Source organism: Trachypithecus francoisi, unplaced genomic scaffold, assembly GCF_009764315.1.
Source record: "Trachypithecus francoisi isolate TF-2019V2 unplaced genomic scaffold, Tfra_2.0 Lachesis_group19, whole genome shotgun sequence".
NCBI classification, from domain to species: Eukaryota; Metazoa; Chordata; class Mammalia; order Primates; family Cercopithecidae; genus Trachypithecus; species Trachypithecus francoisi.
Window position 1 is genome coordinate 5,730,107 of NW_022681464.1, and position 27,479 is coordinate 5,757,585.

At 38.6% G+C, this 27,479-nt stretch overlaps 1 protein-coding gene across 1 annotated transcript; it reads left to right on the forward strand.

Annotated features, from left to right (window-relative positions):
• Positions 1–27,479, forward strand: ACAA2 (acetyl-CoA acyltransferase 2). Its single transcript, XM_033177767.1, is given in 11 exon segments — positions 1–479; positions 10,261–10,427; positions 13,588–13,716; positions 15,310–15,426; positions 16,763–16,910; positions 18,702–18,737; positions 18,740–18,876; positions 19,424–19,553; positions 23,650–23,720; positions 25,677–25,831; positions 27,067–27,479. Coding segments are annotated over 11 exon segments (1,191 nt in total). The 5' UTR covers positions 1–463; the 3' UTR covers positions 27,152–27,479.

Sequence of the window (27,479 nt, forward strand, 5' to 3'; positions counted from 1 at the left end):
ACTTTCGGCTCCGCCCCCAGCTGGCGGCCGCCCGCGCGCTAAGTCCCTCAGGCCTGGGCTCCTGCCAAGTGTTTAGGGTTCTGGCGGAGACAAAGGGGAACAGTCATTGCCTGTCGGGGCTGGGATATGATGGGTGAGAGGTATCAAACCAAATTCTCTCGGCTTGGAAACGGAGAAAATCTAAAAACGAGGATGTGAGGAAAGAGTCCGCCCTCAAGACGCGTAGTCGTCTACCCAAGCCCCGACCCCCGGGCTCCCTCGGGCTAGGGTGAGGCGGGCAGCCACGCGTGGGGTAGGATCATCTTACGCTGGGGCCCGGCCAGGCAGCCCCGGGAAGTAAGTGAAAGGGCAGGGGCGTGGCTCCCGGGGCGCCACCCACGCTCTTGAAATCTGGGTGACTGCAAGTGGCCGCTCTGCGTGCCCCACACCAGAGACCCGCGCCGCCGACGACCCAGCCGCCGCCATGGCTCTGCTCCGAGGTGAGCGCAGCCCCCTCCTCCTCTCCTCGCCCCTCGGGGTCCTGCCCTCCCCCGGCCAGGCCTCCACTTCCGGCCGCCGCGGAGAGTCGGTTTTAGTGGGGTGAAGTTTACTCGACTTCCTGGGTTTTGGAGGGGACGTGATAAAAACCCAGCCCGAAAGGCTTGTTTGGGTTAAGGAGAAAACCCTTGTAAGGCGCTAGCGACAGCGATTTCGATGCAATTTCCTGTTGACTTGAGACCAAAGTTTGCTTGCATGTGACCTTGGAGGTCATTCCTTTTTTTGCCTAACAGTGACCCCATTAGTTCGAGTCCAAGTATTAGGAAAAATGGGGCGGCGCCATAGGCCACCGGCGCCTGCTGCGGGGCAGCTGCACACGGGAGCCCGCTGCTGGGCGTCGGTGGGCAGGGCTCCCGGGTGAATCTATGGAGTGGCCTGGCCTGCAGAAATGGTACTGGTGTTCTGCTGGAAGACCTGCCCTGCTCCCTTTTCCCTTCTGTTGCTTTAAATTAGAGCGGAGCGGTCACTCTATACCTAAGCTCTAGGGTTATGAACTTGTTTAAAACAACTGTGTAATAAACTCTCTTTTCAAAACAAATGGGCACAATCAATGGAATCTTACTTTAAGGATGTACGTGTCGAAGAGCATTCAGGTGGAACACGTATCGAGGCCCTGAGACAGGAAAAAGCTTGGCAGGATCTAAGAACCAAGCATTTTGGTGCTCCAGGGCCCTGTGGGCTCTGTAAGAAGGTGGGGTTTTGTTCTAAATTCAGTGGAAGGCAATAGAGGGATTTAAAGCGGGGTAAGGACAGGATCTGATTTCCACTCTGTCCGGATTTGGGGCGGTCTGTGTAATGGCAAAGAGACCGTTTAAGGATCTATTGTAGAGGTCCAGGGAGCAGCAAATGATGGCTTTGACTCGTGTGGGGCAGTGTAATTGGGGAGAAAAGGGGAGGGATGAGTTGAGATAGATTTGGGGTGGTTTTGATAGAACGTAGATTGGGTGTGGTGGAGTAAATATAAGCAGGGAACGTCAAGAATGATGAAAAGTGCCTGATTTGATGAACAGTGTTCATGATGATGCCACTTACAGAGTGAGGAAAATTGGGAAAGGAATAGATGTGGAAAGAAGGATTGAGAATTCAGTTTTAGGCAGAAAACTCTTTGGTGCGTGTGAAGCAGCCAAGTGGAGATGCCAGCTAAGCATTGGTTAGGGGGATCTGAAAGTCAAAAGAACCAAAGTAGCATGGGAACAGATGAAGGGAAAAATCGGTATTCTGGGACCAAATGCAGTGTTTACAGTTTCCTGCAACGTGGATTTCATTTGCCAGTGCCCTTCCTGACTGAATTTACTACGTTTACTTCATAAAGCAGCATGGTGAATTTTTTTTAGACGAGGCATTTCCACTTCATTTAAAAGGTGCATTGTCATGAGCTATCTTCTTAAAAAGGAAATAATATTTTTACTGATGTCATTTTAATATTTTATCAGTGGTTCTTACCCTTTCTTGTAATACAGACCCATTTGAAAAGTTCACAAATACTATGAACTCAGAAAGGAAAAAAATGCACATTGACATCTGTATTAAGGAAGTAGAAAGTTTATACATTTCTGGTACAATTTACTGTAGTGTTAAAGCTAGTATTTTTTTCCATTTCCTTATCGTACCAATTAGGACGCTCATGTGGAGAGAGGTAAAGTGGTTGTGTGTAATAACGCAGGTAGTTAGTGGCTGTGACTAGAACCCAAGCCTTGAGCTTGAAATAGTGATGTTACAGGCCGGCTAGAATCATTAAAGATACGCTTCTCTCAAGCAACATACAAAGTGTTTGCAGGGTGGATGGGAAGAAAGAAGAGCAATGTGACTGATTATAGGGAACAGGACACATTTGAGTTAAATTTTGTTAAGGATTATCATTAATTTGTCAGATTTCACTCAAGAAGAAGAACAGTTCTAGGTTTTTATTAGCTCCCATCCTAGTACTTGGCAGGAGGTTTTCACTCAGATCTTAGCTCTCCTACTGCTCCTGACTTTGTTGGGAATGTTTGTGTATTTTTTCAAGGCGAGTGGGCAGGGCTGCTAAATTACCTTAATCCTGAAACAACGGGATGCCACTGCAGCTTTCCTTAATTTGCCCTCGCTGCTGCCTGAAGTCGCTCACACTAAGTGAATATTTACCTAACAATGTGATAGAAAGGTAGAGCTCCTGTTTCTTTCCCAGTGGTGCTTTTCCTGTACTGTCAACTCAGCACATCTTCCCGGGCCCTTTCTTGGAGCTACTTGGACTCACTACACTCTGGGTTAATATGTCTCTTCACTGTCTTTCGGTCTTGGGAAATTTTTAGCCTCTGAATTTTCAGGGTATTTTACAATAAATGAGATTTCAGTTTGATGTTAAAGATTGTTAAGTTTTAGACCTTTTAGTATCCACGTAAAATTGACGTCAAATGAAAATTGACATGGCATACAATTTATGAAATTTAAAAAAAAAACCTTTAAACCTTTATAGTCTTTGTATCTGCGCATCCCAGATTATTTGTTAAAATATTTAAAATAATAATAACAAATTATTTTTTAAAATAGAGAAACCCAGTCTCTACAAAAAATACAAAAATTAGCCAGGTGTGGTGGCACTCGCCTGTAGTCCCAGCTACTGGGGAGGCTGTGGTGAAGGATTGCTTGAGCCCAGGAGGTTGAGGCTGCAGTGAGCCGAGATCACACTACCGCACTCCAGCCTGGGTGACAGAGTGAAACCCTGTCTCCAAACAAACAAACAAAAAAAAAACCCAAACCAAAAATAAATGATTGAGAACATTTTCTCTGTTCAAAATAATTGTATTAGTTCAGTTAAGGCCTTACTTGAGCTAACCTTTACAGTCTGGGAGGATCAAATAAGAAGTAATATAGGTAAAGGGGAGGTTTCTTTTCCCTAGCAAGGAATATTAAGACCCTAGGAAAAGAATTACATTCCTGGTGAGAGGTCTATAAACGGCTGCTCTAGGAGTGTCTGTCTTATGCGGTTGAGATAAGGACTGAAATACACCCTGGTCTCCTGCAGTACCCTCAGGCTTATTAGGATGGATGAGGAAAAAAACACTCCCTGGTAAATTTGAGGTCAGACTGGTTCTCTGCTTTTGATGCCTGTTTTCTGTTAAGATGTTTATCAAGACCATATGTGCACAGCTGAACATAGATCCTTATCAGGAGTTTTTGATTTTGCCCTTTGCCTTGTGATCTTTGCTTTGCCCTTTGCCTTGTGATCTTTATTGGCCTCAGAAACATGTGATCTTTGTTTTCCTTTTTGCCCTTTGAAGCATGTGATCTTTGTGACCTACTCCCTGTTCGTATACCCTCTCCCCTTTTGAAGTCCTTAATAAAAACCTGCTGGCTTTGCGGCTCAGGTGGGCATCACGGACCTACCGATATGTGATGTTAGCCCCAGCGGCCCAGCTGTAAAATTCCTCTCTTTGTCTCTTTGTACTCTTTCTCTTTATTTCTCAGACCGGCTGACACTTAGGGAAAATAGAAAGAACATACATTGAAATATTGGGGGCGGGTTCCCCCAATAGGACATCGTGGTTGCCTTCAAGTTTTGACAATTATGAATAAAGATTTGTGTGCACGTTTTTGTTTGAACATAAGTTTTCAAATCATTTAGGTAAATACAAGAAACATGACTGCTGTATCATACATATGGTTAGGTATGTTTAGCTTTATAAGAAACTGCCAAAGGGTCTTCCAAGCTGGCCATACCATTTGCATTCCCACCAGCAATGAATGAATTTCTGTTGTTCCACATCCTCGTCAGCATTTGGTATTGTCAGTGTTTGGGATTTTAGCCTTTCTAAAATCCAAAAGACCAAAGTTATGTAGTAGTATCTCATTGTTGTTTTAATTTGCAATTCCCTAATGACATATGATGTTGAGCATCTTTGCATATGCTTATTTGCCATCTGTGTATCTTCTCTGGTAAGGTATCTGTTCAGATCTTTTGCCCATTTTTAAATTGGGTTGTGTGGGTTTGTTTTTTTTTTTTTTTTAATTGCTGAGCTTTAAGAACACTTTGTATGTTTTGGGTATCAGTCCCTTATCAGTTAGGTGTTTTTATAAATACTTTCTCCCAGTCTGTGGCTTGTCTTTTCATTCTTTTAAAAGCATCTTTTGAGAGCAGAAGTTATTTATTCATTTGTTTTTAGAGGGTCCCCCTCTGTTGTCCAGGCTGGAGTACAGTGGTATGAACACAGCCACTGTAGCCTTGACCTCCTGGACTCTAGCAGTCCCCTCACTTCAGCCTTCCAAGTGGCTGGGACCACAAGCACACACCACCACGCTCGGCTGTTTTCTTAATTTTTTGTAGAGACAGGGTCTCATCATGTTTCCCAGGCTGGTCTCAAACTCCTGGGCTCAAGCAATCCTCCCACCTCGGCCTTCCACAGTGCTGGGATCATAGGCATGAGCCACTGCACACAGCCAGAAGTTTTCCATTTTAAGAAGTCCAACTTAAGTTTTCCCTTCATAGATCCTGCTTTTGGTGTTAGATCTAAAAAGTTATCACCAAACCAAAAGCCATGTAGATTTTTCTCGTATGTTCTAAGAGTTTTGCATTTTATATTTAAGTCTATCATCTCTTTGTTTTCATTTTTGTTTTTTTTAGGTAAGAGGTCTCACTCTGTCACCCAGGCTGGAGTGCAGTGACTTGATTGTAGCCCACGGTAGCCTTGAACTCAGCCTCCTGAATAGCTGGGACTACAGGCACATGCCACTATACCCAGCTAATTTTTTACGTTTTTTAGAGATGGGGATCTTGCTGTATTGCTCAGACTGATTTCAAACTCCTAATCCTGACACAGTCCTCCCACCTCAGCCTCTTGAGTAGCTGAGATTATAGGCTTGAGCCATGAGACATTTTTGCCTGGATTCATTTTGTTTAGTGTATGGATATTTTATTGTTGCAGCACTATTTGTTGGAAAGACTATCCTTTTCCAGTGAATTGCCCTTCCTCCTTTGTCAGACCTTGAGGTTCTGGCTTTGTTTTTTAACCTTTTTTTTCATCTGTTTTTCAGATTGGATAATTTCTATTTATCTTCAAAGTCGCTGAATTTTTCTCCTTTGATTTCTATTCTGCTGTTAAGCCCATCCAGGGAATTTTTTATTTCAGGTATTTTTCAGTTTTGGAATTTCCATTTTGGATTTTTATAGTATGTATTTCTTTGCTGAGATGTTCTGTGTTTTATTAGGAGCATATTTTCTTCTACATCCTTGGGCATAGTTATAATAGGTAGCTATTTTAAAATCCTTGTCTGCTAATTTCAGCATCTGGGTCTTCTTGGGGTTGGTCTCTGTTGTCTTTTTTCTTGAAAATGAGTCATATTTTTTGTTTCCTCAAATGTGGATTAATTTTGAATTGTATTATGAACATTGCAGATGAAACATTGTGGAGACTGGATTCTGTTGTAATCCTGCAGACAGAACTGACTTACTGATTGGTTGGCTATTTATTTTTTGTACGCAGTTAACTTGCCTACAAAATCACCCCCATGCACCCCCATGATAAACTGTGTCTCCCCTTGTAGTGGGCAACAGCTTAAATCTAAGTTCAGTTTTTTAAGGCTTGGCTTAGGTGCTTGTGGTCTGACCTACACATGAATAGCTAAAGAGTCAGCCAAATATCTTGGCAGAGTTTATACGTGAAATTTGGAATCTCCCTCTATGGTGCTCCTCTTTCCCAGATTCTCCTTCACTTTCTAGTGGCTGTGCTTACCATGAACTTTATTCTCTGATTCTTCAAGCCACTAAGACTGTGCGTTTCAGAGTTCTAGCCATTCCATGCATCATGGACTGTTAATCTTCAAGTTAGTTGCTATAAATAAATTGGGCACTTACCCTGTTCTGTTCTCTTCCTCTAAGTATCAACTCTTCTCCTTACCTGTCTAGTTGTGTTCATTTCCAAGACCTTCAGGTAGTAGTTGTTCTTATATATTGTCTGGAGTTTTTCACTGTTTTCTGTTGGAGGATTGGTCAGATAGGAGCATAGCAGGCCATGACCAGAAGCAGAACTAATGAAATTAGGAAGAAGGCATGGAAAGAGGAAAGAAGAATGAAATAAAGCAACCACTGATAGACCTGATAGACCAGGTGCAGTAGCTCATGCCTATAATCCTAGCAGTTTGGGAGGCCAAGGTGGGAGGATTGCTTGAGCCCAGGAGTTCGAGACCAGCCTGGGAAACATAGCAAGAGCCCATCTCTACAAATAATAATAATAATAAGTAAAAATTAGCCAGGTGTAGTGGCACACACCTGTAGTCCTACCTACTTGGGAGGCTGAGGCAGGGGGATCACTTGAGTTGGAGAGGTCAAGGCTGCAGAGGTCAAGGCTGCAGTGAGCTATGATCACACCACTGCACTCTAGCCTGGGCACAGAGCAAGACTTTGTCTCAAAAAAAAAAAAAAAACACTGATATAAAAATCGGCCGAGACTGTTAAGGAAGGAGGATGAGAAGAAACTTGAAAAGATTCAGGAAGGCATCATGGTAGAGAATAACCCATTTACCGGAACAAAACATTTGTAATGCACCCAAGTAGTATTTATGACCTTTTGTAACTATCTGAATTTGTATCTGTAAAGAACTGAGTGGATCTGTTCTAAATTATAGTTATATATATTGCTCCTGATATTCCTTTAAACTGCAAATTTCTCAAAGTAGGAATGAAAAGAGAGGTTGAAATAGAAATATTTTAGGCTAGGTTTGGTTTGTTTGATGAAAGAGATCATAGACATAAACTGGAAGATTATACTTAGATACCAATAGTGGTATAATGCTTGAATAGTCTAATTTGTAGGTCAGTATCTATCACAAACCGATTGCCAAAAGTCCCATAATTTCTTGACAAGATGTGGAAATGTGCGCTTAGATTGTTTTGGAGAGAATAAAGTTAGTGTATGCAAAGTGCTAGCATGAAGTCTATTGCATAGTAAGTGTCCCCTCTATGTTACCTATAATATTTACCTTGCAGAGTTGTTGGGAAGATTAACTTTTGTGTGGAAAGTGATAAAATGTCTGGTATTTAGTAGACGCCTAATGAATGTCAATATGATGAAATGACTATAACTGATGCTGCTTACTGATATGCCGGTTTTGCACTGGACAGCTGTAATGATGATGAGTGAGTACCACTCACATCATAATCATATATTTGTATAGTCACAGGTTTTTTTGGCAGATGGTAGTAGGTGATTGGGAAGGGGTGATTTTCATTTATTCGTACAAGGACACCGATTTAACTAATAGTGATGCTGCAAATATATAGTCTTAGTGTGTATTAATAGATGTATAGATAATTCCTCTGTATTCTTTGTGTTTAGATAAAATGCATGCTGTTTTGTTATATTCTAAGGGACACATTTTAATAGGATTTTGGCAAACTACAGTGTCTTTAGAGGAAAGCAGTCAGAATTAATGTCAAATAAAGAACTGTTGAAAGAATGCCTTTAATTTACCTGAGATGAGAGTCACTGGGTTTGGGAACTTACAGGTTAGCTGACTTCAGATACTGGAGGTGGGGGATACACATGTAGAAGGTAACCTGTTTTGCCCATTTTTTTTCTAAGAGTAAAAGATAATAGTGTTGTACCTGAGCGAGTTAGAGAAACGCCACACTTTGAGACAAATTTAAGAGTCCTTTATTAGCCGGCGACTGAGAGACAGCTAATGCTCGAAATTCTCTCCGGCTTGAGGAAGGGGCTTGAGTTTCTTTTATACTTCGGGTTAGGAAGGGGAGGGGGAGCTCAGTTGCAACAATTCTACAGAAGTGAAAACATGTAAAAAAGTTAAAAAAACAAATGGTTACAGAGAAACAAACAGTTCCAGGTGCAGGGGCTCTAAATCTTACATAAGATGTTATATATGTGTGCTCTGCCAGACACAAACTCAAGGCTTTATGGTGTTATCTCTTGAGCAAAAACCCTGGGAACTTGTACATTGCTTGCTTCAGTACCTTATCCGTTAATTGGACTCTTTGGTATGTTGAGAGTCTGCTTAAACAAGTTAACTCGTTGAGGAAGGGGGTAGGTGAGGAGTCCTTGAAGCCTTGCAAATAACGGAGCCAAATGGAGTTCGTCCTCATCCGGCTGTCTCAGCTAAGGGAGAGCTTATTCATGTGGAAACAAGGCTAGGTGATTAAGGGAGAAAGGGAGAGTCTAAAAACAAAGTTAGTAAAAAACAAGGTTAGGTATTACAATAGTTCACCTTATTATTTGCAGTCTGTAACTTGAGTCATCCTGTGACTCTAGAACTGGTGGCATATATAATTCAAATTCAAAGCAGCATATTCTATAAACTACATTTCTGTCTGTGTTGGTGCTTTTGGATAGAACTAGAATTGGTGGATGGAAGACTGTAAGCTGAGTTAGTTCAATATAAAGAAATATCATTTGTTGGGGCCAGGAACAGGTGGCTCACACCTGTAATTCTAGCACTTTGGGAGGCCGAGGCAGGTGGATCCCCTGAGGTCAGGAGTTCAAGACCAGTCTGGCCAACATGGTGAAACCCCGTCTCTACTAAAAACACAAAAATTAGCTGGGCGTGGTGGCGGGTGTCTGTAGTCCCAGCTACTTGGGAGGCTGAGGCAGGATAATCACTTGAACCCGGGAGGCGGAGGGTGCAGTGAGCCGAAATCGCACCACTGTGCTCCAGCCTGGGCGACAAGAGCAAAACTCTGTCAAAAAAAAAAAACAACAATATCATTAGTTTATGTTGTCCATTGATCAGCACACTGCTTCATGCAGTAGAGTATGTCCTCCTACTGAAAGTTTTCTGGCAGAGGTTTAGAGAGAACCTTTTGTCAGGAATTTTTAGAGGGAGTTCTTAATAGAGTGAGTGGTTGACCTCAGACAACCCTAAGGCACCTTCTAGTTTGGAGATTCTTTTATTGTAATACTAGGCAATATACTCCAGCACATAGAAGGATTTTAGTTCTCAACAAATGTTTCTAGCATTGTGAAGCATCAGAGAACAAGAAAGTTGTCTAACCAGAATGGCTTTACATCACAGTGTAGCAGGACGAGCAGCAGTCAAAACTCCTCAGACACCGGCTTAAAGAAGGAAGAGGCTTTATTTGGCCGGGAGCATCCGCAGACTTGCATCTTAAGAGCAGAGCTCCCTCAAAAAGGAATTCTTGGCCCTTTTAAGGGCTTACAACTCTAAGGGGTCCACGTGAAAGGACGGTGATAGATTGAGCAAGCATGGGGAATGTGACTGGGGGCTACATGCATCAGCTAACACAACAGAAAGTTTTGCAATGCTTTTTCATACAATGTCTGGAATTTAGAGATAACACAAGTAGTTTAGGTCAGGGATTGATATTATTATTATTATTAATCATCATTATTATTTTAACTACCAGGGCCGGGTGGTAGCACTAGGCCATCTGGCTATTTATCTTACTTCTGTTTCTTTTCAACTTTTTGCTTTTTTCTTTCCTACTGTCTTATAAACTAGGCAAGGGGTGGGGGGTGGCGCACAGGAGAAGTGGTGGTCTCCTTCCTTAACAGCATGCAGTGCAGTTCTTGGTACCTGCACGTAGGTAAAGATCAAACTGTCAAACTGGTGATCCTTAAGACTCTGCTTCCATGGGTGTGACTTATTCTAGGTATTATTGCCTAACAGAAATTTCTATCATCTAATTTTAAATTGTGTAAGGTTTCACGGTGAGATTATTTGAAGCATTTAGAGGTATTTACTAATCTGTGATGGCTTACAAATCTCTTCTTGTTGCAATAGGTGTGTTTGTCGTTGCTGCTAAGCGAACGCCCTTTGGAGCTTATGGAGGTCTTCTGAAAGACTTCAGTGCCACTGACTTGTCTGAATTTGCCGCCAAGGCTGCCTTGTCTGCTGGCAAAGTTTCACCTGAAACTGTTGACAGTGTGATTATAGGCAATGTCATGCAGGTTAGTAGGGTAAAGGAAGGTATTCACTCCTATTGCTTGTTTGATCATTTCTAAAAATAATTCCTTTAACATATCATAATGGTAAACAAGTTAATAGTTATAGACCTTTTTTTTGGGGGGTGGGGGGGGATGGAGTCTCGCTCTGCTGCCAGGCTGGAGTACGGTGGTGCAATCTTGGCTCACTGCAACTTTTGCCTCCCAGGTTCAAGTGATTCTCCTGCCTCAGCCTCCCGAGTAGTTGGGATTACAGGCGTGCACCACCAAGCCCAGCTAATTTTTGTATTTTTAGTAGAGACAGGGTTTTACCATGTTGGCCAGGGTGGTCTCAATCTTTTGACGTCGTGATCCGCCTGCCTTGGCCTCCCAAAGTGCTGGGATGGATGACAGGCATAAGCCACCACTCCCAGCCAATAGTTACAGACTTCATACATTTGTAATTTTAGTGATTTCTGTGACTCCAGAATCAATGTCATGCATAATTCAAAGCATCATATGTTCTAGAAACTGTATGTCTATCTGACTTGGGATGCATTTCAGTGCTTCCTAAATAGCAGATTGACCTCCTTGGCTTACTTGAAGTTAGTTGATTTTTTCTATATGCCACCTTAGTAAACCCAAGCAATACAGCACACCTCCCCTAATTTTCTTACGCATTGTAGGAGCTTGGTCAGTGTTTGTTGTAAGAAATAAGATGCTTTATTACTCTCTGTTTTGCTATGTGTGATATACAAAATCAATCACTCATACGCAGGTAATTGAAAATTCAGAATTCCTTTAAAGTATACAAACATTTATTGGATACCTAGTTAGAGGCTATTATAGGTGCTATGGTACCCAAGGTGGACTAAAAGGAGGTAATAATCTAATGAAAAAGATTATATATATATAATATATATTTGATCGGTTTCTATATCTTTCATATATACACGTGTATATATGATATATATTTAAAGATGTCGATGTGATCATTGCTAAAGGAAAGAGAATGACAGTGGACACAGAAATCACTAGGCCTTGCATTTGAACTTGATTCTGTTCATCTTGCCATTGTGTATCTTCACATCCAGAAAAAGCAGTGACTTTTTTCTTTGGCAGTTATGTCTGTTGAACCTAAAATATTTTCATAAAGAATTCTCGATATTGTCTTTTATTGTTTTTATTTTATTTTGTAGCTTTTACCTCTGACCTAAGAAGGCATTGGAACAGATTAAATAGAAATTGGATACTTTTGGTTTTTGTGTTTTCTAGAATTTTAAAGTTTTCCTTCTAAAATATATTTTTTTCCCAGCATGTATTCTCTCAAACTTTATAACACAAAGTCACTATAAATAGTATTAGTTTAATTGTGTTTGTGCCTCTGTTCCTAAAGACAGTTTTTCTTGCCTTAAGTTTTCTGTCAGGCCAAGATAGAGTTTTCTTGTAAGGATGTTGAGTGCTTAACAGGTAAATATTTGGGGTTAGGCCTTTATGGTTAAGAGAGAACAGAATATGCTTCGAATGACATTTGACAAATACCACAAAGCTGCTTTTCTAATTGAGTTTAATATTATTAAATATCATTTGGAATAAATGAGTTTTACTTATTTTTTAAGAAACAATGAAATCCAATGTGGATTCTTTTTCTTTTTCTTCCCTAATTACCCTGGCTAGAATCTCCAATGTTGAAAAGAAGTTATAAGAAATGGGTATCTTTGTCTTATTCCTGATTATAGGGGGAAAGCATCTGGCCTTTCACCTTTACGTATGATGATAGCTGTGGATTTTTTATAGATTCCCTTTGTCAGATTGAGAAAGTTGCCATCTGTTCCTAGTTTGTTCAGTGTTCTTGTCATAAAAGGGTGTTGGATTTTGTCAAATGCTTTTTCTGTTGACTGAGATGATCGTGTAAATTTTTTTTATTCTGTTGATATGCAATATTTGACAAACCTTGGCAAAAGAATATCCATTGACCAAGAATTTTTTTAATGACATTAATTTGTAAAATAAGATAATTTCATCTCAGTCAACAAATGAAACAGTTAGATTAATTGATGTTATACTGAGTTCCTCCCAGTTTCATCTGTATTCAAAACCCTTAACTTATAAATGTGCTGAATTTGTTAAGTTTTGAAAAACCTGAAACCTACACAAAAGTTAAAAGAATAGTACAATGAACATCCTAAAACCCTGTAGCTTGATAGACCAATTTTTTACATTTTGTCAGACTTGTTTTTGCTCTTGCTAATAGCCTCCAAAACAGGCTGTTAATGTTTTTGGTTGTTACTGTTTTTTGTTTTTTTTTTAAGGCATTGTTTTTATTCAAAGTGTGGTTCTTGGACTAGCAACATCAGCTTCACCAGGGAAATGGTTAGAGATGCAGAATCTCAGGCAGACGTAGACCTGCTGATTCAGAACCTACATTTTATTATAACAAGATGCCCCGTATGCATTTCAAAGTTTGGGGCGCAGTGGTCTACTCCTACCTCTTACTCTCCTGACCAATCATTCATCTGTCTTCTCCCTAAGTATGCAGTCCTCAGCCTGTTTTACATTAGAATTACTTGGGATGCTTTTTAAAAGTGACTACTGATGCCCAGGCCCCACCTCCAGGCTTTCTGGTTTAATTGATTTGCTTAGGAACTTGAGCATGAGTATGTTAATAAAGCTTACTAGGTTATTCCAGCCTGCAACCAAGGTTGAGAACCACAGCCTCAGATACTTCCTCTGTTAAGGAGCATACTACTTTAGGATAGCCTCTTCCATTTTTAAATAACTCTAATTGTTATAAATTTCTGTCTTATATTAAGGACTTAGTGGGATTTCTCTAAGTGGCAATTATCTTTAATATATTTGAAAACCAATTGACTATGGTTACACATTATGAATGTATTTAAATAATACCATTGAACTATATACTTAAAAGTGGTTAAAATGGTAAATTTTGTTATGTGTATTTTACCCCAATAAAAAAATAGAAAAAAACCCTATTGACTATAGTTTTTAGTCAAATTGTAAACACGTATTAGATACAATATGCTGTACTTACATGTATTTTGTCCTACCTTAGAGCCATATGGTTTCTCATTTTTGATAGATTGCCAACATTTCCATGTATTTAGTGCTTGTTCTTAATTACTAGATTTATAGAGGATATTATTTTTCTTTTTCTTCTCTCTTCTAGAATTCTTCAAATGCTATATATTTGGCAAGGCATGTGGGTTTGCGTGTGGGAGTCCCAAAGGAGACCCCAGCTCTCACGATTAATAGGCTCTGTGGTTCTGGTTTCCAGTCCATTGTGAATGGATGTCAGGTATGGACAACATTTTTTTAATTCTCTGAAAACATGTTAATAGTTACTAGAAGAAATGTGCCACTGCAATATAACACTTTAGCTTTAGGGAGGATTGCTTGAGCCCTGGAGGTCAAGTCAACCGTGATCATACCACTACACTCCAGCCATGGGCAACAGAGTGGGACCCTGTCTCCAAAAAAAAAGAAAAAAAAAAGCTAATAATGAACCTGAAAGTGGAATAAGCTTGTCACAAAAGGACAAATACTGTATGTTTCTACTTCTTTGAGATACCTAGAGTCGTCAAATTCATAGAGACAGAAAGTGGAACGGTATTCCCGGGGGCTGGTGAGGGAAAGTTAGTGTTTAATGGCTATGGAGTTTGTTTTGCAAGATGAAGAGCGCTCTGGAGGTGGGTGGTGGTAATGGTTGCATCACACTGTGAATACACTTAACGCCACTGAACTGTACACTTAAAAATGGTTAAAATGGCAAGTATTATCTATGTATATACTTTACTACAATATTTGTAAAAGTCAATATGTTCATCATTCTTTTCGAGTGCTTCCTACATGCTAGGCACCCTGCTAGATTTACATTCAATATCTCATTTAATCTTACAACCATCCTATGAAGCAAGAACTATTATTATTCTCGTTTTACAGGCAAGGAAACTGATTATTAAAGCCATTAAGGTTACTGAGTTGTAGAATTTGAACCCAGGTCTGTGAGCATTCACTGTGAGGCACTGAATAAAGACTGTGAGGCAAGCAGGAACTCTCAAGAATTTAGGAGAGGATGAGGAAATGTGTTTTATTTCAAAGGAAGTGAATGATGCTGTTAGAAGTACAAACTAGTTTGACCTTTTTAAAGGACGGTTGGTTAAATACATTTGTTTCTTTGAACACAGGGAAGAGAGTAAAGTGAAATTCAATTTCATTTGTAAAAGTCTTCATTTTATTACAAACAAAATAAGAGACAGAGGCATATTTTAATAAACAATTTTCACATTACTTTGTTTCTATAACGATACATCTTAATAGTGACCTCAGTTTTCCTAGTAATAATTTTAAGAAACATCAGGTTTTCTTAGAGGCTCATTATTTGCTGCTTTTCTAAGAAAGGCAAACAGTGGAAAGCGTTGGAAGAATGAAATGATTTCCTTGTTATGTGCCACCTAGATTGAACTAGTTCTTGTAAATCTCTGGTCTCGTTCAGATACCTCCATTAATGGGATAAATTTTTCTTTTGCCTTTTTAAAGGGTTTGTCCTTTATTATCTGCTGTACATTTATGCCAGATATTAATATCTCTGTTGATTTTCAAGGTTTATATTGTGTTAAGTATTACTATTCTTAGCCAAATGTAGGTAGGGCCTGTTACTCAGGCAAACATGATTGAAACCTTTTAGTTTTCTCCCCCTACGTCTTGGTAATGGATACTTTGTAATGGATACTTTAGCGTTTGCTTTACAGTTACTTTAAAAGCATTTCCTTTGAGACACTGTAAGCTAGGGTACAATATTTGTTGGATTTACCATTAATTTGTAAAATCAGTGTGTTTCTTAATACATTGGGTACGGTTAAAGGAGTTTTTATTGTTTGTTTTTAAATAGGAAATTTGTGTTAAAGACGCTGAAGTTGTTTTATGTGGAGGAACGGAAAGCATGAGCCAAGCTCCCTACTATGTCAGAAATATGCGTTTTGGAACCAAGCTTGGATCAGATATCAAGGTTGGAACCATAAAAATTTAAAAGAATTAGTTCTTATTAGCATTATATAAGTACTTTTAACAATGTACCTTTTTATGGGAGAGATAACTAATTTTGATACCAATTTTGTTGATGAGGATTGGCAAGATATGAATGATTAGAAGTTTGTAAACTATTTCAAAACTCTATTTTGGTTGTTAGTTTTGACATTTTTAACCCATATGAAATTTGATTCTATCTCAGCAGACCTCTAGTAGTATAATTATCCTGTGTAAGTGGCCATAAGCATGGGAGAGATGGAAGAAGGGAAGAAGTGGATTAAAAAGATAGACAAAGGAGTGAATTAATCTCCCTACTAAACAATTAGTAATCTGAGTAATTAAATCTTTAATGTAACTTATAGAAGTTTTATTTCTGGGACAATCTCAGAATAGATTTCTTCTTCATCACACAAAACGTCTTTGAATACAGATTATATTGTCCCAAATCAAACAAAAACTGATTTTATCTTTGAGAGCTACAACTTGAGAATGATAGTACAATACTGATAAACAATTATGTTTTCTTCTCATTCCTATGTGAAAGGGCTACTGACATTTTATATTTTTTAGCATTTTCAGTAGTAATGTTTGACTTACACTGTTCACCCAGTTTCTCACCTGACCTTTTTGAAAGTTGAAAGGAATGAGACTTAAGAGAATCTATGCGGATTTTAGCCACGAAACACATTTGAGATATCCTTTATAAAGACAAGTCACTGAGTCAAACGTTGATGAGGCAGCAAAGTGGGACACACTTAGCAGAGACTCTAACTACTTGAATAATAATTAACAACCTTTCTGTGACTCTGAGAACCTGTCCCAAGTTCTTTTCAGCCTCATAGTAACTGATAGAACCAGCTCTTCCTGTCACTGAGGCACAGGATGAAAAAGATATACTCTTTATTACAGAACTCAGGGCTGGTTTACAAAGGTGGCTCTAAGAAAACATTGCATGAAGACTCATTGTCAGGTTTTCTACAAAATATGACCTTGAGGATTTAGTTTTTGATTATAGGGTAACTTCTGTGATCTCACCATGCATGTCTAGTCCTGTTGGCTGTTCTTATACCCATATTTAGAGAGGGACAGGGAATGTGTACATTTTATTGTGTGACATTGAATGTTCTCAAAAACATTGCATGTTTTTAGAAAATATCCCAGAGCTGAATAGGAATATGAAAATAGTAAATGGTTATCAGAAAGTCTTAATTTTACTTTTGTTTATTGGAAGTGTTATTTAAATTTAAAGAACTTATAACATATTACTTTTAAAAGGTAATGCCTTAACAAGTCACTTTATTAATGTCTTTTAATAGCTGGAAGATTATTTATGGGCGGGATTAACAGATCAGCATGTCCAGCTCCCCATGGCAATGACTGCAGAGAATCTTGCTGTAAAACACAAAATAAGCAGAGAAGAATGTGACAAATATGCCCTGCAGTCACAGCAGAGATGGAAAGCTGGTGAGTGAAATTGGAAAATATCAGTATCTATAGAATAAATATCTACAGGAAATATTTTCATCATTTCTATTATGGTTATATAATATTTACAAATCATACCTTTAAGAATTATTACATCTTTTCATTATCGTTTTTAGATGATTCGATATTTTATTAATTATTACAAAATTAACTGGGAATTTCTGTTTTGAAAAAGTTAATACTACTTAAAAAGTGGTATTGCTACTTGACCCTAGATGGACCCTGGAATTTTGTGCTGAACTGGTTCTGTTGTCAGTAGAACATGCTGAGGAATATGATACAGTCTGTCAGAGGTGATAGCTCACTGTGGAAACTGGAATATAGAGGATGTCCTCTCCCACAAGCCATATCATAATCATCAGAAGGGGTAATGTGTTTGGAAAAGACCCACTGGGTCTTTTATGCTTTCCTTCTCCCACTCCTAATTAAGAATCATTGTACCTGACTCGGAGACTTAGAACTAGTCTGAGACTCTAGTTAGAGTGCCCTGGTGTAGCACAGCAGGTTGCTATAGCGCCAGTCCAAAACAGGCAATGTGACAGCAGTTCAAGAAATATGATATTTTAAAAATTAAACTGTTAAAGCAAGTGGAAACGCTTATTTAGGAGTATTAAATGCTTGAAGTAATGAGGATAAAGTCCATCTTAGCATTTCAGAAGGGTAAGTGGAATCCAGCTCCTCTGTGTTTTTTTAGTTATATGTTCATAGTAGAAGAGGATTGGTCTGGAAGTCAAGAGTTATCAGTTCTGTTTCTACCTCTACCATGTACAAGTTATCAAGCCCAGTCAAATCATTTATTCACTGAACCTCTGTAAAATAGAGATAACAATATTTGCCTTCCCTATTTATCTAATAAGGTTGTTGTAAAACCACATAAGGGCATATAAAGAAAGTATTTTGCCAATTGTAAAGTGATACCAAATTAGGTTAATATGATTCCTGACCCTATTTCCGAAGCTGTAGATTACTACAGTACATTCTAGTCAGTGGAGGTCAAAGTAGGTAAGATGTTTTACTTATAATTGTATTAGCGATTGCTCCCATAATTTCTTCAGGTTGCCTATCACTGTTAAGTTTGTTAGATTACTTTGTGGCATAGATAACTTGGTAACTTTTTAATTGCTTATCTCACCAAAAGAAATTTAAAAGGGGCATTAAATCCACTTAGTGCCTTTACGTCTATAGCTAACAGACAGATGCTGCTAACACTCTTAGCAGTACCTGGTTAAAAAAAAATGGTGGTGAAAAAATTAAAATATAATTTTTAAAAGATGCAAAATGCATCTACATAAACACATGATGGTATCATGAATCCTCCAGTATGGAAGATAAGTTGTGTAAGTAAATAGTAAAGACTCAGGCTGAGTGCAGTGGCTCACATCTGTAATCCCAGCACTTTGGGAGGCAAGGAGGGCGAATCATGAGGTCATGAGTTCGAGACCAGCGTGGCCAACATGGTGAAACCCCGTCTTTACTAAAAATATTAAAAAATTGGCCGGGCACGGTGGTGAGCGCCTATAATCCCAGCTACTGGGGAGGCTGAGGCAGGAGAATCGCTTGAACCCGGGAGGCGGAAGTTGCAGTGAGCGGAGACTGTGCCATTGCACTCTAGCCCGGGCGACAATGCAAGACTCCATCTTAAAAATAAATAAATAATAAAGACTCGATTTTAAAGTAGACTGTGAGGAAAGGGTAGATCAGAAATTGAATATGTTTGACTTATTTTCATGTTTCTTTTATTCTTATGATAGTCTTTCTACTATTTTTCAGCTAATGATGCTGGCTACTTTAATGATGAAATGGCACCATTGAAGTGAAGACAAAGAAAGGAAAACAGACAATGCAGGTAGACGAGCATGCTCGGCCCCAAACCACCCTGGAACAGTTACAGAAACTTCCTCCAGTATTCAAGAAAGATGGAACTGTCACTGCAGGGAATGCATCGGTTGGTATCGCCACACAGATTAGCTTCAATTCTTCCTGATGTGTTCAACGCAAGATAATCATGAAGTATCTTGTAAATACGTTTTATGCCAGTCTTTAGTTGTTTAGCTTAAACTAATAGTGTTCATATTCAATCAATTTAGGTTTTCATAGTCCCACACAAAATCTTTTCATATTTATATAATACTCTTCTGATTTCTTAGTTTTTTCAGAACTAAGACATTTCAGAAACAAATCTAACTGGCTTATTTTGGTTTTCAAACTTTTTTTTCTCATGCATACAGTTCATCGTATTTTTTCTTACATCTACTCACATCTAGAAAGAAGTTTTTCCTTGACACCCTTTTCCTTTTTCTTTAGTAAAGTTGTGTTCTGTGCCTTAAAAAATCTCCTTCATCCACCAGAGTACCACTTTTCTAGTTGTATCTCAGATTGTGCACTGGCTTCCTATGTACTGCCATATTCCTGATACTACTACTCTATTAGTTCAAACCTTGATTAACTGGATTGTTTTAGCCTTTAGTTATTCTAGTATTTTTATTTTCAAGGGGATAGCTGATGGTGCTGGAGCTGTTATCATAGCTAGTGAGGATGCTGTTAAGAAGCATAACTTCACACCACTGGCAAGAATTGTGGGCTACTTTGTATCTGGATGTGATCCCTCTATCATGGGTATTGGTAAGTTTGTAGTAAAACAAACCGGTTCTATAATATTTCTGGAGATAAGTCTTCTTTGGCATTTAGAGTCCTGAAAAAGTAGCCATACCAAGGTCACCTGTAGAGAAAAGAAGATTGGTGATCAGTTTAAATAAAAAATCTTTATGAAGAACTATCCTAGACACAATAGAAAAACCAAGACCATGTAAACTCCATGGAGGAAGTAATCATATCTTAGTGTCCATTTGAGATTTAAAAAATCAACACACAGTAATCATATCTTATTGTGCCTTTGAGAGTTTAGAAATCAACACACAGAAAATAACAGAAATAATCGAAACAGAAACGTGATCCTGACAAGATAAAATAAATTATGAGATGGGAGAAATCCTGGGGTGAAATAGAGAAGGCTATGTGGAGAAGGTGGTACCGCAGCTCCTTGCTGGTGTTTTACACACAATGAAAGTACCTCATTCAGTCTTCCCACGTCTCCAGTAAGGGAGACTTCTTTGTGAATGAGAAAATTGAGGCTTAGGGAGGTTGTCTTGTAAGGTTCCAAATCAGTAAGTGACAGCCAGGGTATGAATCTAAGTTTCTCTGAAATCAAGTGCTCTCTTCACTGTGAGTTAAACGCATAGTTTCAGGAAGTCAAAATAATATTCCTCTTGCTCAGGTGAGTATTAGCAAAATAAAGACTTATAAATAATTATTTAGATCGGTAAAGTACTAGCTGGAAAAAATTTGGAACTCTATTGCTGGATGCACTCCTAGGAACCACACATGATGCTGAATTTTAATAGTTCCTGTCATTCTCTGGGGGAACAGGGAACCAATTAGGTGCCTCACTTGGAAAAATAAAATTTGGTGCTTAGTAACTTTGATCTATCCCACCTACATATAACCTCCCACTCTAAGGAAAAGCCTGCCCTAGGGTATAGATTTCAGATTGTTTAGCCCTTTTTTGAGTAACTAAATTGTTTTGAGGTAGGTTCCAAGAGAGAAGGAGGAGAACCTATTACCAACCTGCCATCTCAGAGATCCTTCAGTGTAAGCCTACGGGTTCTACTCGAACAATACCACTTACGCTGATTTGGGATTAATACTCAACCATATTTGCTGCCATGTCCCTTAGAGAAGACTCTATATCTCTGTATAGAATTCCTAAGAAAGCTGGCATGTTCATAGCTTGTCACTCTCACTATGTGTCTCAAATTTATGTCAGCAAGAACTGCAAGATATTTTGACACCTGTGAAAAGTCAATCTTAGAAGCTTATTAGCTTTCGGCTATCCACTATTGGCAAAACATAACTTTTGTTTTAGAAATGGAAGGTGGTGGAAAAATTAAACATCCATGTGTTGTTATGGCATTTATTATTTTGATATCTAGGGCAGTGGTTCCCAACCCCAGATGATTGTCAAAATCCGCTCATAATCCCACACCTTTAGATTTTGTTTCAGTAGGTTCAGAGTGGAGCCCAAGAGCAGAGTTGGGTTTTGGTTTTTTGTTTTGTTTTGTTATTTTTTGACACAGAGTCACTTAGTCACCCAGGCTGGAGTGCAGTGGTATGATCTCAGCTCACTACAACCTCTGCCTCCCGGGTTCAAGTGATTCTCCTGCCTCAGCCTCCCCAGTAGCTGGGATTACAGGGGCCTGCCACCACGCGTGGCTAATTTCTGTATTTTTAGTAGAGACAGTTTCACCACATTGGCCAGGCTGGTCTCAAACTCCTGACCTCAGGTGATCCGCCCACCTCAGCCTCCCAAAGTGCTGGGATTACAGGCGTGAGCCACCACGCCCAGCACAAGAGCATAGTTTTTTTTGTTTTTTTTTTCCCATGCACCTAGATGCTTTTGATGATCAAACGAATGTATGTGACATGGGTTGGTTATTTTATACTTCTTTTACAGTTTAACCGTATTTAATAGGTTCTGATAGATTAGCATAGCCAATGAGCAAAGAAAGGGTTGTTTTCCTTCCTTCTGTTCCTGGGCCTGAATATTTGCCCTAAAATACAAAGAATGCCACTGTGGTAGGACTGTCATTTTTCCTCAGGGCTTGAACAGAGCTGTACATTCCAGGTGTCCCACAGTATCAGCTGCCTCCTTCATCTAGAAGCTTGTCTGTCACTTGTATGTAGTGATGGGATTAAACAAGGTAACTACTTGAGTATCAACTGGTTTGTTAATCTAACTTACAAGAATAGCGGTCCTCAGTCCTATGATTACCTAACAACTAGCAATCCTTAGCCCTGCAGAATAGCTGCAGACCAAAAAAAAAAAGTGGGGGAAAGCCATGACTTGAAGAGAATAGTAGTGTTCTGAGGAAGTACACAGCTATAGAAAGACAGCACTCCCTGGAATTCCTCAGGGTGGCAATGGTAGAGGGTGGTGGGTGGAACTTTGAGCCTCTTCAGCTGGAGCAGTTCTGGCATTATCTATTACTTGGCTTCCTTATGCAGAAAGAATTCTGATGCTTAAAGAGAAAAAGGTTGAAAACCAATTCAGAGCATTATTGATGAGTAGCTTGATGCCCAGAGAGATGCACAAAGTTGCACAGCTATTAGTGACAGGAAACGGGACTAGAAATAAGGTCTCCTTTTCCTAACAAGAATACTAAACCTTCTTGAGGCCCAGTAAATAACAGTGGTCTGGGAAGAGTCCTTTAAAAATCAAGTTATGGCCTACCATATTGTTACGGTGGATTCTGAGTTAAAGTGAACATACCGAGTCATGCTTGCTGTGTTGTTTATGCAGACAAGGAAGTATGTACAGTGGTCTGAACATTGTCCACCTTTTATGTGTCTGTCACCACTGTTGGCTACTTCATCCCTTGATCAGGCTGGATAACTGATGCTTTACTACTGAATACCCATCTCATTTTCACATTTTCATGCTTAGACATACAAAGAGAATCTGGAATTGGATCCTGTAGTAAATCAGTAGCCACATGAAACTGGCATTTTAAATTGCATTAAAATGCATTACCTGGACAGTCCTAATCAATAAGCACACGGTTTGTTGTCCAAAGAGCATTTTAACTGCGTGACAAAATAAATATTATATTTAGGTTTCATTATACCTTTCTTGTAAATACTGATTTTCCATTTTATAAGGTAAAATGCTTGTGAAACTTGATGCTGAATATTTGACTACTTGCATTCAGCAGAACATACCACATATTTTTCTTTGTAGACGTTTTTGGCAGTTTCATTCTTCAAGAACAAATAGAAAAGTAGATAATCTTCTCTACCCAAATTTTTTACCTTTTGGAAAAATATATGGATTTACTTAAATTATGAGCAATATTAAACTCTCATTAGATCATCAGAAATCTGGGAGCTAAAGTTTATTTCAGAAGTCTTATTAGATGGAGTGGCATTTCTTAAATTAGAAGTTATGTTTTATTTAAATTTTCTGCCTACCCCTGGAGTTGTAAACATCACCTTACTTGATAAAACCTTCCCTGAAGTGCCTCGTAGTTTCCCAACTCTCTGTACCCATGTGGCGATACTGCTGCTATTTCTTGCCTTTTATCCAAATGGCCTGAAAATTCAGAGTATAGCCACAGTAACTTCTGTGCTATGAATGCATATGGCTTGGATCCCAGGAGAGCACTCAGTCTTCCTTGCTCTTTGATACCAATTATAATCTATTAATATAACTGACTGTAAAATCCCATATATAATTCCTTTGGCTGTTTTAAATCTTAAAGCTGTTTATGGTAGAACTTTTCATGTAATTCTCTTATCTGCAGTTTGAATGTATAAACAACTTTTCACTTTGGTTCCAGTTTATTTTTATTATTATTATTATTTTTTTTTTTTAAGAGACGGGGTCTTGCTGTGTTGCCAGGCTGGTCTTGAACTCCTGGCCTAAAGTGATCCTCCCACCTCAGCCTCCCTGAGTACTAAGATTACAGGCATGAGCCACCATGCCCGGGCCCTTTTTCTGCCTCTTTATTATCACTTCATTTCATAGGTACTGTCAAGATAGTAAGGTTTGTGGCTACTAATAATTGCTGCATTATTTCTTCCTTACTTGGAAAGGAGAAGCTTGATACATAAATATAAGATGACATTTATTTCTATATTTTTATAGAAGATTTTTATTATGTAGGTCCTGTCCCTGCTATCAGTGGGGCACTGAAGAAAGCAGGACTGAGTCTTAAGGACATGGATTTGGTAGAGGTAAGTGTTCTTTCTTTTTTTACAACATGAATAAACCATGTACTTTTATAGCATAAATGACTTTAATTTGGTCTCATTGCTCTTTGAATTTCATTGTAGTTAGCCTTTCCAAATGATGTACATCTAAATAAATAGTACCTTCATTAGATGCCTTGTGTTGATCCTTTTCCCCACCTGGTTAAAATGCTTTACTTTTATTTGAATATTCAAACTGCCTGACTTCTCCTACTAAAGTATAGATTCCTGGAAATTTCTTACTACTGTATAAAACTCTGTTACATTTTAGACTATTAACATCCCTGTTGAATATATATAAGGTGGGAGAAAAGTAACTTTAACTTAATAAAGAAATGTAAAATAATTGACATAATAGAAAAGCCATATCTAGTACCAAATCTACAAGTTTCTTGCCCTTCTCCCCAAATAGAGCCCCCTCCCTTAAATGTATCTAAATGTATGTTTGGCTTTTATACGATAGTCATAGCTTATTTCGGATGCACCTATCATAATTTTTGACACTAGAACTTAAATTTATTGAGTGATTTCTTTTTAAATGTTAGTATTAGCACTGAAGTGTCTTAAGCATTTAGCATAATTAAAAGAAGAGGTGGAGAAACAAAGATGGTTATATACGTTCCCCACTTTTGGAGTATTTGAAAATTTTAGGTGATTAAGCATGTGATGTTGGCATTGGGAAATTAATAGAACAAACGAAATCTGACTTATTTAATTCAATAGAGAAGGCGTAGGCACAGGTGTGATTTCCTCTATGATAATCTCTCACATAGGAAACCATGATTTCAGACAAGTGGTTTATCCTTAAATCTCTTCCACTTTTAGTAGGTCACAGATGAGAGCCTCAAAGAGGCTGCTTAATTTATTATATTTGTGTCAGCAAATAGGTACCACTAAATTTCTCACTTTAGACTTCACATTTAAAACAATTGAAGTATATCTACTCTGGAAAGTTGTTCATAATCATTTGTAAATGTATACATTCTCAAGGACATAACTCAGAACAGTTTTCCTAGGTTCAGAAGCCTAGTTTCACTACCTATTCTAGGTCTCTTAGTATCTCTTTGAAGATGGCTCTGTAGAGTAGAAAGATAATGGTGGATCTCAGCACAAATGAGGCACCATCTTGAGAGACCACAGAGTACAGTAGGAAAGAGCACAGACTGAATTTTATCCCAACTCTGCAAAAGTTACCTTTCTTAGAATGAGTTTCCTTATCTATAAAGTTCCTGAATTAAGATCATATGATAATACAGTACTATAAACCTGAAGTAAGGTAATTGCAAGTTTGGATAAGTATAATATGATACTTTTCATATTATACTGCCACATTTCAACATAGTAACTGTTCCCTTTATGTATGTGGCTTTGAAGGTTTATTCTTTGTTCTGTGTCAGCTTCTTGGAAGGATAGCTTCTAGTACTGCATAATAATAATAATAGCAACCACTTATTGAGTACTTGCCATGTTTCAGGTAATACACTGGGCACTTAATACCCATGATTTTATCTAACCTTGACAGTGACTCTTAGCATGATACCACACTCACATTTTCACATGCAGAAATGTGAATTTAATAAAGAGTTTAAAGAATATGCACAGGGTCACATCCTAACAAATGATATAGCCAATATTTGAACCATCCATCCAGTTCTAAAACCTGTGGGCTTTCTACAATATCCCACTGTGTCTGGTATGTGTCAATTTATGGGATTACTGAGAATTTCCTCTAAGGGATGCATTTGACTAAAATTATTTAGTAAATGCACACATTTCAAACCTGATAGCTTTATACAGAATGATTGTAGATATAATAACTTTGTGAGGTAATTTAAACAGGAAGAAACAGCAGACTTAGCTATCGATAGGACTCAAACATTCTCATTTAAAAATTAGTTTGTGAGTAAGGATTTTTGTTAGTGCTTTAATTTTTGTTTTAAGGTCAATGAAGCTTTTGCTCCCCAGTACTTGGCTGTTGAGAAGAGTTTGGATCTTGACATAAGTAAAACCAATGTGAATGGAGGAGCCATTGCGTTGGGTCACCCACTGGGAGGATCTGGATCAAGAATTATTGCACACCTGGTTCATGAATTAAGGTACTTGCTAGAAATAGCTGCATTTTAGATTTGCTGTTTTTTATAGAAATGCATGGGTTTAGGTTTCCCCAAAACACTCCAACATTTTTCATTCTTCATGTCTCCTGCACTGGCCCTTACCAGGAACAAGTTATTTGGGTAGTGCTTTTCATCTGGTCTCATAGATGAGTCAGTCAGCTTGTTAGTGGCTCTGCACTTAGGAACCAAGCTCTTCCTGTGTGTGTCCAGTCTCTATGCACTGTGTGGCCACTCAGCTTGTGTTCACTGCATGAGCAGATAATGAGGCCCTGCTTCTCCTGGCACGTATGTTTTAGTGCCAGTTACAGGAGTAAAATAAATTTATTTTAGAAAAGAAAGTAGAATGAGTACTGATCTAGATGCCATAATTTATGAAATCTAAGCAAACTGACAATTTGGGTCTGAGCTAAGTTTTTCTTTTCACTGCTTCCAGGGTTCCACAGGAACCTTTTGTGTGTTTGGTACTTTTCAGTTTTGATAGAAGAGCTCCTCCTTCTGGTACTATCTAATTTTGGAACAGTCTGCTCTATTTGTACAAAAATTGCAAACAAAACCAAGTAAGTCAGGCTGAAAAATTACTCTGACTCCCTGTTAGGCCAGGGGAAATGTGACTCTTATTTCACTTAATGATTCACTGAGTTGAAATAGGTGATTGACACATACAGAAGTTTGACACATACAGAAGTAATTCCTGGATCATTTTCTCAAAGTCATCATCTTAGGAGTGATGAGTACTTTAAAAGAGCCTAATTTTTATGAAAGGGACATGGATAGTTTCTAAATTATCTGCCCTTTCATAGGGACAAAGTTTATTAATTACATTTCTTCTAAGGTGCCATGAGGCTCTCACTGTATAAATTAAAGGAGCTGAATGTTCATCCCCTTCCCCAGCTTCCCCTGTTTATCCAGTTACCTCCTCTTCTCACTCCTTTCCCATAACACATGCAAGCTTGTGTATGTGTTTCAGGTCCTCTAACCCTAAATGCACTCATCTCCTTTTTAGTTTGCCTCCCTTTTTTTTTTTTTTCTTTAATTAAAAACTTTCAGCTTTCCAAAGTCTTTTCCTGTTGTAATCATACCAATATTGAGGACTCGGGAAAAGATTGAGCAGATGAGCTGAATAAGAATGAATAATGCAAATGTGATTGTTATTAGTTCTATTTAATTAATCTAATTTTTAAATTAGAGTAGATTTCAGTCACTGCTTTCTTTTTCAGGCGTCGAGGTGGAAAATATGCCGTTGGATCAGCTTGCATTGGAGGTGGCCAAGGTATTGCTGTCATCATTCAGAGCACAGCCTGAAGAGACCAGTGAGCTCACTGTGACCCACTCTTACTCTGCTTGGCCAGGCCACAGTAAAACAAGTGACCTTCAGAGCAGCTGCCATAACTGGCCATGACCTGCCATTGAAACAGCGATTGCATTTGATCAAGCCATGGTGACACAAAGATACATTGATCATGAATAGGAACCCATGCTAGAAGTACATTCTCTCAGATTTGTACCAGTGAAATATGATTTCTGAACTAAAGAAGACATTAAAAGAAATTGTATTCTTGCCAAGTAACCACCACTTCTGCCTTAGGTAATATGATTATAAGGAAATCAAATAAATGTTGCCTTAACTTCA